At 38.4% G+C, this 12,172-nt stretch overlaps 1 protein-coding gene across 4 annotated transcripts in view; it reads left to right on the forward strand.

The window, feature by feature from the left end:
• The window catches only part of Fbxw7 (F-box and WD repeat domain containing 7), a 170,340-nt gene that overhangs the window by 76,047 nt on the left and 82,121 nt on the right, over positions 1-12,172 (forward strand). For all 4 annotated transcript variants that reach the window (XM_028894269.2, XM_028894271.2, XM_037206698.1 and 1 more), the window contains one exon: positions 10,471-11,049. In XM_028894269.2, coding sequence (XP_028750102.1) covers positions 10,540-11,049 — 510 coding nt within the window. In that variant the 5' untranslated portion in view covers positions 10,471-10,539. The remainder of the gene's footprint in view (positions 1-10,470; positions 11,050-12,172) is intronic.

The raw sequence follows: 12,172 nt of genomic DNA on the forward strand, positions 1-12,172 counted from the left end.
TCTGACACCTTATAGTTTCCTGTAGGCTCCTAGAGCAGGTCCCCCTTCCCCACTGGTTGAATAGTGGTGTAGGGAGGTGTGTTAAAATAAATTAACTGACTTGAAGATGAATGTTAATATTGTGCAAAATAGTTTCTAGTAGAATCGTTAAGACAGACATCACACATTTTACAGTAGTATGCTCTATCAGTTTCCGTATCTCATTCTGCTCTACTTTAAGATCATAAATGCCATTGTTCCTTGGCTCTTTCTTGTGTGCTAGCTGAGAAAATTTGAAATGGGTTTACAGAAGATCTTAGCAAGCCAAGTTTATTACAGTAGAAGTGCACTCTAAATTGACAGGGAGGGCTGACCAAGAGGACTGGCCCACAGGTCTCTCAGGCTATGAGGTTGGTTTTTAAATCTTTTCCCGTGTCCACTAGTTACGTCCCCTTCCTTCTCCCCTTTGAGCCATAGCTTTATAAAACAGCTTGTTTTTTTTATCTTTTCTCAGTGTGTGCACCCAGTGCCAACTTGTTTGTGATCTAGTGTCCTGATGACAGGATCCCATGACCATTTGTCAGCTCTGATATCCTGTTGCCATAGAGCTAAGATTAAACCATGCAGCCTTACCCAGACCTCTTCCGTCCACTGCTCTCACATGATTCAGCCCATGGTGTGACATCCGGGAACTGAAAGTAACTTAAATGACACTGGCCAGATGAAGCTGTGGGGAAGTTCCTATCAGATTGACAGGTCTTTTGCATTTAACTGTCACCTTTTCACAGACAGTGGCTTTAAAGTGGTGGCTAGGTGGTGATGTTCCTGGGCAGCTAGCTGAAGCAAATTTGACCATTCCCTGAAGCAATATAAATTCTACCAGAGGCACAAAGAATTCCTATAGACAAAGGTCCAAGAGAAAATTCCAAAGGGACAGGTGAATTGAAAAATAAAAAAAATGATTAAGAACCAGGTATTTGTCTCCTTTGCGCTCCAAAAAGAAACAGAAGGATGGGGAAGAGTCTGTTTAATATAAAAAGGCAATGGCTTTTTTTTTTTTTTTTGGAGCTGTAAAGGTATGCTTGTTATTATATATGCAAAACTCAGAGGATATCAGTCAGGTTAAATAAAAAAAGAATTTCACACTCAGACCCAGCATATAGTAACTGCAGAACAACCAGCCTAAAGAAAATATTTAAAATACAACCAGAGAGCAAAAGTAATTTACCTAAAAAGAATTAGGTATTTCACTGCATTGGGAGTAGAAGTTGTGTACTCCTGATGATGGTAACTTTAGTGCTGAGAAAAACAAGACAAAATGGAGACCTGATGTGGCGGTAGGGAAGTGGACATGTAATGATTCTGTCCATATTTGCTCCTACTAGTAGTTTTGATGGCTGGCAGACCCCTCATGTGGCTGTTGCCTACCACATCAGAGGTGCCAAAGGGGGAGTCTTTATGCTGGGTTACCTGAGCCAAAGGATGACAGTACTGCATAGACGGTACTATCTTTGGAAAGCACTGCTTATTATAGTGTGCCTGCTGCTCTAGCCTTGCAGCACTGATGTTTAATTAAAAAGTGTCCGTATACACACTATAAGCCATTGTTTCTTTGGTCAGAAAATTTCTCAGCATTGTAATGTTGTTGTATCATCCAAAAATGTCAGCTATTACCCCTTGTGTTAAGAGGACAGCTACCTATTTTGAAAATTAGCTTAAACTTCAACTTCATTAATTACCTTGGAAGTCTGGAGAGAGGTAGAGGAAGGTTTTGATTTTTCCATGATTTGTGCCTGCAAGGCAGCAAGATCCCACCACCTACAACTCAAAGGCGATTTTGTCTATGATCGAAGTATTTATTCCCAGAATTCCAAAACACCCATAGCTATGAGGTCTGGGTAGAAAAAAGCAAAGGGAATAGTGGGAATAGGGCACAACACAGGACCCCAATACTTGCTTGCTTACAGTGTCCCTTCCTTTTGTCTCCCAGATTACCTACTGGTAGATCTTTGTCCACAGTAACAGAGCGTCTGTAAAATTTGAGAAACTGTTTTCACTAATAGACCAGTAGTATCTGGAGCTAAACAAACTCAAATCTAGTATGTGCTGAGACCACACTGGAAGGCTCACTGATTTTGAGCTCTATACTTTCATAGGAGAAATTTCTTGGAACTTTTTGATCAATAAAAGGCAAACGGAATGATGAAGTTTAAAGTTACATGTGAGAACTACTTTAATGAAGTCAGATGGTTGTGTTGAGAAAGTAAGTTAGATAATATCATGGTTAGACTTTGATTTTATATCAGCCAGAGAGGCCATAGCAAGTAGAGCTTTCAAGGGAGGAGATTTTAACTGTAGTAAAGAAAGATCTTTGTATGTTTAAATTGATTGAAGAAATGCAATGTATTGCTTGGATTGTAAGAACTGGCTGTGTGGATAGTAAGATCACCTGCTGTGTGGATAGTGCTATAAAAGTATTTGACCTGTATTAACTTAGTATTTACCATGCTCTTCAAAGTATATTATTCACATGCTGTACTCATCTATACTCAAGACTTAGTTAAGAGAACTTGATGATCTAATGATCCGGCTTCCCATTTTGTTCTGCAGGTGTTAGCTGTTGTCATCTTGGTCCAAGCACTTAAATCTCTAGAGCCAGTTCTAGGGTCAGTTCTAAAGCTGGTAAACACAGAAGACACATGAGACCCTCCACAGTTCCACTTGAGAAGTGTAGTGAGTGGTCTTTATGTGTCATTTCCACGTCTGACTACCCAAACAGCAGTTTCAGACTAAACACTGAGAACCCTTTATACCCTTAGAAATTACTGAGGACGAGGCCACCTAAAACTCTTGTGTGTGTATGTGTGTTTTGTCTGTTCTATTCAATAGTAAACTTAGTAAATAAAACACACTTGCCTATTAGAGTTCCGACACCACCATGAATTATTGTCAGTGTGCACTGAGAGAGAATGGGAATGAAGAGGCAGTGGGGTTCTTGGTGTTTTCAAGTGCAGTCATATGTAGAAGTTTCTGCCAGCCTTCCTTGTTCCTTTTGCCTTTTTGTGGTCAAAGGACTCAGATGGACATTTCTGGGAAATGTGAGCTCAGAATGAAGGAGCTTTTCAGTGTGCCCTTTACATATGTTAGGTCCTTGTCCTCGTTTTTTTTTGTTTTTGTTCCTGATACTTGAAATTTCAGCGCACACACACACACACACACACACACACACACACACAACACAGTCCACATTATTCAGCCCGCCTACAATACAGCTTTCTTTGCTCTTGAGTCAGATCACAGACACGTGTCACTGTGCTCCACTTTAACTTTTTTTTTTATTTTTTATTTTTTTTTTTTTTCATCATTTTTTCAACAATAGACAGATTCCTGTTCCCACTCTCGCCCCTTCCCTTCCCCCCCATTCCTCTCAGATAGTCTCCAGCCGGATCGACTGTAGACTCAGTCAGCAGACAGTCCTCAGACGAGCAAGTTCTGCATATGTCCAGATTCAACAGTCATCATGCAACAGCCAGACGGCACTACACACGCTGCTCCAAACAATCAAATGATGTTCACCTTCACCTGATGCTTCTCAGCTTGTTCATAGATCTGTTCCATTCGTTTGTATTTGTCTGTCTTTATCATGCTTCAAATTTGCTATATTTTTTTATTTATAGTGTATTTATTTTTATTATTGCTTTACATAACTTCCAGTTATCAGTTTTAAGAAAGCTTTTAAAGTGAACTGCCTCATCATGATTTCAGTATCTTGCTTGCCAAAATTCTTCAGAAGAAAAGTATTTCAGATGTTGCATATTCTGAGATTTTGCTTTATTTCTGTAGCCATTATTGATTGATCATCCTAATTAAAAAAAAAAACAAAAAACTGAAATCCAAAATGCCCCAGAACCCAAAATTATTCACTCTCATGTTGGCACACAGAAAGTTTCTGATTTGGGAGCAGCTGAACTTCTTGAGATTTTGGAGTAAGGGATGTTGAACATACAGCATAGTAAGTACTCAGTATGTGGGGGAATATCTGTCAACATTGTATATGCACAGGCGCTTATTTAATCTTTAATGCTTCTGTGAGACATAGGTACAGTCATTCAGAATCCTCTTGTGCAGATGAGACAGCTGGGATTTAAAAGCATTGAGTGATTTGCCCAATTTTATAGGTAGGTGCTGGTCCATCTTGTCTGTGTAGCTACTCACTACGAATCTAGGCCTCTCTCTTATCCACCAAGCTTTATAGCCTGGACATTATGTAGCTGTGTAATTTTCCATCCATTGGCTTTGATATCATCCAGCAATGGTCTATTTTTTTTTTTTAATATTATTTGTTACATTTCTTATTTTTGTCCTCAACGTAAAACAACTGTGCTGGAACTGGAATGGATTATCTTTGACCACAATATTGTGTAACTTTTATAGCCTTGGGAGTGGAACTCAGAAGGGCAAATATGTTGCAGTAGATGGTCAGTGCTTAGGAATTTTGAACCTTATTTTTTTCACCTGTGATGCAGCATGTATGTCAAAGGTTTACTCTGGCAGTAGCATTACACTTTATATATACAACAAGCACCTCACATAACTAAGATTCAGTAGGAGACAATTGTTATTTTTCAGTTGTTTGGGGAATTCGACGACAGCAAGATGAGGAAGCTGGATACCCTTTTTGTGTTAGAATCTAGACTTTGATTATCATTATTTTGCTGTAAAAATAATTTCAGATGTCAAAGTACTTTTAATTAAATGTAAATACAGTGCTTACTTAAATTCATATGCAGCTTTAAAAGTACTTTGTAACAAATCATCAAGGGTGTATTAGTTACTTTTCTGATTGCTGTGATAAAACATCATGACCAAGGCAAGTTTCAGAAGAAAGTGTTCATTTGGACTTAGGGTTCCATAGGGCTAGTCCAATGGTAGGGAATTGTGGCAACAGAAACAGCTGAGAGCTCACATCTCAAACCACAAGCAGGAAGCAGAGAGCAAACAAAAAGTCCAGCCCTAGTGACATACTTCTTCCAGCAAGGTCACAGTTCCCAAGCCTCCCCAAATAGTGCCACCAACTGGCAAACAAGCATTCAGATGCCAAAGACTATGGGGGACATCTAATTCAAACCATCACTGAGAGCAATAGGAATGCATGCATGAGTTTTGGGGTATGCACAATAAGGTGAGGCGATGTTGCCAATTACTAAGACCAATGAGTCTTAGCTTCTTGCCTGCTAACATTTTATTTTCTGTATCCTGAGTATCTTAGTTGGTAGAGTAGGAAATAGATCGATAGTATTTTCTGTGTCATAGTTCCTTTTAATTGGTAGTGTAGGAATTCGATAGTGTTTTCTTTTTTATTTCTTCCCTTTTCTTATTTTGAATTAGTGCTTGGATCTTGTCTAAGCAAGAAGAAATGAAGGAAATGGACCTAGAAGTTTGAAGATCTGTATACCAGTCCTTTGAACAAATGTAAAAAGTGGTTTTGAGGGTCATGACCACCCTTATTGTCTTCTTAGTTGCGTCAGTGTCTGAGGTTAGTGGTAAAATCCTTTGGCAGCCTCCACTCTGATGAGGAATTCAAGCTGTGACCAACCCACGATGCTAATCGATGCTGCTGCTTACTTTTAGGGTGACTGTACAACACATTGTACTGAAACTGAGGGTGCCTCCAAGTTGGAGAGCACTTGCAACTTTTGCCTTGTTAGGTTGATGTAGAAGTACTGCTTTGTAACCTAAGAAATCTGAAAAAAGTCTTGTGTGAAAAAATAGAGATTATTACAATTAGGATCTATTTTAATGATTCATCATTAAGATGCTGTTGCTTTATTTCTGCACAGATAGAGATCTCTATAAGAGAATCACAGTATTTCTTACCACGTAGAGTCCACAGTCTTTGTTAGAAAAAACATATAGAAAATAATTTAAATTTAATATGTGTTAGAATTGTAGATAATGTTCTAAGTGGCTTTGGTTGGGAGAATTTTTATGGTAATGGTAGTTTGGCTACCACAGTGTTGATAGGTAAGAGGGACCAAACCAGAAGGAAATGCAGATAATCTGGTTTCTACCCATAGTTGTATTGCCTTTCCAAATCTTTCGTATTCATAATGCTGAAAGTCAAACTAATAAGAAAAACTATTTTCTTCCTAATTTTAAGTTATTGTCAGTAGCTACTACACTGTTTATTTTAGGTGCAGGGCTTTATGCCTTTGGTCAGTATTCTGTCCCCAGTGCTGGCTCATAACATTTACATCTCTCTTTTTCAAGTACATATTGTATGATAACACTCTTGTACAGGGCAATTAGACACTGTCGTCCTTAGTGTGTCCATGACCCTTCTTGCCAAGAGTTTGGAGGAGGGAAAAGTGATTGTTTCTGAGACTCTGTCTGTGAATAGAAATTGTTTGGCATATTCATCTAAGACTCTCTGCTTATACAGAGCAAGGAGAGCAATCCAGACAGGAGTTCTTAAAAGCGAGTAGATAAGTAAGGGGGCAGCATGGACTTAGTAGAGTTGGAACTACAGACTTAACAAATGAGGACTCAGGAAGTGGTGATGTAAGAGGGGCAGGCAGTAGTAGTCACAGAGAACATGATTCTTGGTTTTAAAAAGCAAATTATAGGAAAAGATTTCCCCCTTTATGTTTTAAAACCAATAGTTACCATATTAAAATGATAGCTAAGTTGGGAACCTCGTTAAGGAAACAGATTCATCTCTGGTTCTCTGCAAATACTGTTTTCCATACTGCAGTGATAGATTTATTTTGAAGTTCAAAACGTTCCTACAAAATGATTGTGTGGCAGAGTGCAGAGAACATCTAAAAGGCTTTGAATCCATAATAGTTACTTCCCAGTCTCCTTGTGATGATGGTGCTGAGCAAGGCTTTCTTTAAAGATGCTGAGTTGTTTTTGAAGCTGAGCAGGTCTGGGTCTGTCTCACCAGTCCTGCAGTCACTGGCTCTTTAGAGAGAGGCTTCAAGTGCTTCACCTAGGGCTGTTGCTCCTATGACTCTCATGTTCTCTACCAAAATGTACCTGCCGGGGACACTGACAGTGAACGTGGGGCTAACTCTTCCATTCCAGCAGTGTGCATTTGTAGAAGTCTGTCATTTTGTCTATTGAATTGGGAAAATCTGGGTTTTAATCCTGTTCCCTGATGAGATTTTATCTGATGTTATTGTAGGGAAGTCCTTACTCATGAGGGTATGGAATCCAAGGCCAACACCTTCCTCAGCATTTAGCAGCAGACTCATAGTAAGAGAAAAGCAAATAGAGAAGGTTGTATTGTCTTCAACACAGTTAAAAGTTAAGCATGTAAATGTTTGTAATTTGCCATCAAGATTTGACATTTCAGGTTCTTGCAGTGAGTCAACGGTTGGAAAAGAGTGATTGAGACACCTGGTATACATGACTAGTGATGCTACTAAATTAAGTTCAGGAACATGACCTGCCTCTTTGTTAAGCAGGACTAGAAATCTGAGATTGACTGTGGAGTTAGCACATACTTTGAGCACCTATTTGGATGCATAGGTACATCCTGTACAGTGAGGGTTATTCTAGTGCTGCTGTGTATTTAGTACTGTAGGGAAAGGCAAGACACGGGGAGGAGGGCATGGTGTGGGGCTTGTTACTAGTTTCAGTGGGCTGGTGAGAGTGTGCATGTGTGTGCAGGGTTTCATGCCGTGCGGAGGCCAGAACTGGATGCTGAGTGTCGTCCTGTAGTGCTCTCCAACTTATATTTTTAAACAGGGTCTCAGTAAACCTAGAGCTTACAATTTCCTCTGGACTGGCAGGCTAACAAATGCCTGGAATCTGCCTGTTGCTCCCCTGCTCAGCATTGTGGTTATAGGCTTGCTCTGACATGCTAGGGTTTTACATTAGTGTTGGAGATTCGATCTCAGATCCTCATGCTTGTAAAGCAAGCATTTACCCACTGAGTCATATTATCAGCCTACCTGTGGCCCTTTGATAGCCATTTGTGGACATGTACATGACCCCGCTCCCCCAAAAAAATGAACCCAGTTGACATGCATGTGTCAACATAACAATGCTTTACCTTCTTGTTTCAGTTCCACACCATAAACAGGTGTCCTTTTCGTGGTTTGTACTGAAATATATTTCTCATTTTTGTGACTTTTGTTGATTGTGTTGTTTAAAATGACCCCAGTCTTACAACCAAATCACCCGCTAATGTTTGAGAAAGATTGTGAAGCTACCTTATAGAAAAAATAATGCATGTTAGATAAGTCTCATTCAGATAGGTTTTATACTAGTTGGGCATGAGTTCAATGTTGAGTCCATCATATGCATTAGATAAGGTGTTTTTTATCAGAAGGGGAGTTCTGGTAGATAAACAGTGTTGTGATCCAGAGGCTGATGGGAACCATTTTCCCCAGGAGCAGGGCTCAGGATGTACTAATTCACTGACTAAAGCGACTAAACCAAACATGAAGACCACAAAGAGAATTAACTATATTTAATTAACAGTAGTGACCTAGAGGGACTTTAGATATTGTGAGTGTTTTATTATCCCTACTCTGCCTGAAACTATTGTTTCAGGCCTGTTTAATATTTCCTTTTAGCCTTGTAATGTGAAATCTTTACTGTGGGTTCTAGTCAAAAAATGCTAAATGACAATGCTTGATGCATGCAGAAACATGTAATAGATTTTGTTGTTTTATAATTTATTCTGGGTAGTACTTGGGATTAGGTAAAGAAACAATTGTAAATACTTCCCTCCAGTCTGAAGTGGATGCTTGTTTTAAAGTTAATAATCTGTGAACACTGCATTGATTCTGGTGTTAGAGAAGGCAACATCCACGTTTGAGATTACTCCTCTTAGGGTTTTACCATGTGCTTCTTGTAGACTAAGAAGGTGTAGTTTTACAAGTTCACATCTGGACTGAGCCTCAGTTGTCTAATGTTTAGTTAGGAACATTTCTGGTTTGAAAGTTGTAAGGTTTTGCCAGTATAGTTTACATTCTCATCATGTCCAGTTGTCAAGGAAATAGTGCAGCATTTGATAATTGTATGGTATAAAAACATATTAGCTATCAGATTTCATTTTTCTGAGCTCCAGTTAAGCCTCATTAGATATTGATAAAAACATAAGTTCTGTATTTGATATACAGAGAGAGAGAGAGAGAATTATATACTTCTGCTGGTGTGACATAGGAGAACATTTTAAAATGTTAAACTTGAAATTTTCAATTTAAACACAATAAAATACTGTTTGTTGATGTTTGTATTTTATATAAGTGTTCTCATACATACAAAGCTTTCTCTAAAATGTTGAGAATTAGTTTGTAAAACAAAAATACATTTTTAGAAGCTTAATTTTAACCTTTTCTATATGAAAATTTCAAAGTTCAGGTTCTAGTTTTTTTTTAATGTATGTAATGTGAAATTATTTTAGGTAAACTTGAACTTGATCAACTATCAGCAAAAACTCTGCAGCATAATGATCACACCGAAAATGTAACATGAAATATTAGAGCCTGTGCTAACTAAGTAGCAAAAGAAAGCATAGTTAATGTGTAAAATTTGAGAAATAGGTTTAAAGCATCTATAATGCTATTGCTTAAGATGCAAGTGTTTTGAAATAACACCATGTAGTCCTTCTGCAATCTGGAAATTATACTGCAGTGTGCACTTGTCATGTAAGTTTTCTCACAGCATAGTAGATACAGACATACATACAAACACCCAGTCCTCAACATACTCTTTAAATGGATCATGGCTTGGACACAAATTCTAGCTGGAGGACTGTTTGACTCTCATTCTCTCTCCCTCTCCCCTGCCTTCCTCTCGGCATCTGTGAGCATCTTCCATGTCATTTTTTCCTTTCCTGTTTCAGGATTACTTCCTTAAGATAGATTGCCAGAAGTGGAGTTACTGGGTCAGAGGGTACAGAGCTAAGAACTTTCTGCTTTTGTACTTTTAATTACAATTTTTAAATTTGTTGTTCAGCTGATTTATATTCATTGTGGAAGATAGAAATCACAGTGATTGTGCTTCTTATCTGAAGACAAGAGTTTGTGATCAGAGAAGCTTGGGGAATTGCCAGGTTAATACAGCTTTTTGAAGGGGATTTCCTTCAACATTTCATGAACCCAGCTGGACACTTGATGGGTGGTTTTGTTTTGTTTTTTGTTTGTGTGGATATGTTTAATATTTACTGAATGGTTTATACAGGCTATGGTTTCTGAAATAATGGTTTAAGATTTAAAATTGTTTTATTGGCTAAGTTATATCATACTGATCCAAACAGCTAACTACTAAGCTTTTAGAGGTATATGAAAAAGATTGATAAAGGTCTTTAGTATGAGTTTTTAAAAGTGTTACAACTTACTTAATTTAAACTTTACTAAAATGTATGTGAATGCTTTCCACAGTCTTTAATTGTACTTAGATGATAGGCATGTGACTCAAAAGTGGATGACAACATAGATTGTACAAATCTTATTTATCCCCCATTTCCTCCTACAGAATGTGAAAGCCTTTGCATCTTCTGATAGTCTAGCCAAGGTCCAAGAAGTAGCAAGCTGGCTTTTGGAAATGAATCAGGAACTGCTCTCTGTGGGCAGCAAAAGACGACGAACTGGAGGCTCTCTGAGAGGGAATGCTTCCTCAAGCCAGGTAGATGAGGAACAGATGAATCGCGTGGTAGAGGAGGAACAACAGCAGCAACAGAGACATCAAGAGGCGGAGCACACTGCACGGAATGGTGAACTTGTGGGGGCAGACCCTAGACCTGGAGACCAGAATGATTCCCAGCAAGGGCAAGTGGAAGAGAACAATAACCGCTTCATTTCAGTAGATGAGGACTCTTCCGGAAACCAAGAAGAGCAAGAGGAAGATGAAGAACATGCTGGGGAACAGGAGGAGGAGGAGGAGGAAGAGGAGGAGGAGGAGGAGATGGACCAGGAGAGTGATGATTTTGATCAGTCTGATGACAGTAGCAGAGAAGATGAACATACGCACAATAGCAATGTCACAAACTGTAGTAGTATTGTGGAGCTGCCCATTCACCAGCTCTCTTCCCCATTCTATACAAAGACAACAAAAGTGAGTATCTTCAGTATCCTTTCATCTCACATACTACGTGCTATTTCGGTGTCATGAAATCATTCTTAGAGTCTGTAATATTGCTAACTATCTTCACATGTATAACAACTTTATTAAGTAAGTTTTAGTTTGTTAAAGGCATCAGACAGTATTATAAATTGGAGAGCTGGTAAGAGTGCAATCTGATTGCAAAATGGATCTTGCTTTCCACAAAAAATTACCAGCTTCAGATTTGCTGCTGAAGTGGTTTGTGTGAATGTGCAGGGCTGTCGTGAAACATAACGTGTATAAATCAAATAATGGAGAATCTTTTTATTTGCAAAATAGCTAATGTATTCACAGGTGTATTTTCACCAGAGTTACTCTAATGTGTAAGTTACTGGAAATCATTGAAAATAGTTCTTTTTCATTATTCATAAGTTAACTGGGATTCAGGAATGTCCATATAGAACATCCTTAGGGGTTAAACTGTTCTAGAGATTTTTTTTGAGTAATAATAGCTCACTTGTTTACAGACATAAAAACAAACACCATCTATAGTACACATCCTTTTACTCTTTATTTGCTGATTTTTAATTCAACAATGAATCATTGGATTTTACCCATAAATAGTTACAATTTTAACAGCATCTATTTCAATACAGTTTGACTTGGAACAAAGTGTCTGATACATTTGGCTTAAAATTCAGTTTGCTGAATCAGTTTTGTTTTAGTTTGTATAAAACAACAACAACAACAACTACTGTGTCAGAGAAAGTGTCTGTCTAATTGCCATAGCCTACTCCCATGTTATTTTATTTCTTTTGGGGTGTTTTCTATCCTGGTGATGGAGAGACCCATGTGGATTAACTCTTAGTTGTAGGGAGTCTCTGTTCTTTACTAGAAAGATACACTCCATTTTCATTAAGTTTTGTTTTTATGGAAATGTACAGTTGAATGAAAAAAAAATGAATAAATAAAAAAGAAAGGAGAGGGACTGGAGAGATGACTTAGAGGTTAAGAGCACTGGCTACTCTTCCAAATGTCCAGAATTCAATTTCCAACAACCTCATGGTGGCTCACAACCATCTGTAATGAGGTCTGGTGCCCTCTTCTGGTCTGCAAGGCAGACATGCAGGCAGAA

This window comes from Peromyscus leucopus, chromosome 6, assembly GCF_004664715.2.
Source record: "Peromyscus leucopus breed LL Stock chromosome 6, UCI_PerLeu_2.1, whole genome shotgun sequence".
NCBI lineage: Eukaryota > Metazoa > Chordata > Mammalia > Rodentia > Cricetidae > Peromyscus > Peromyscus leucopus.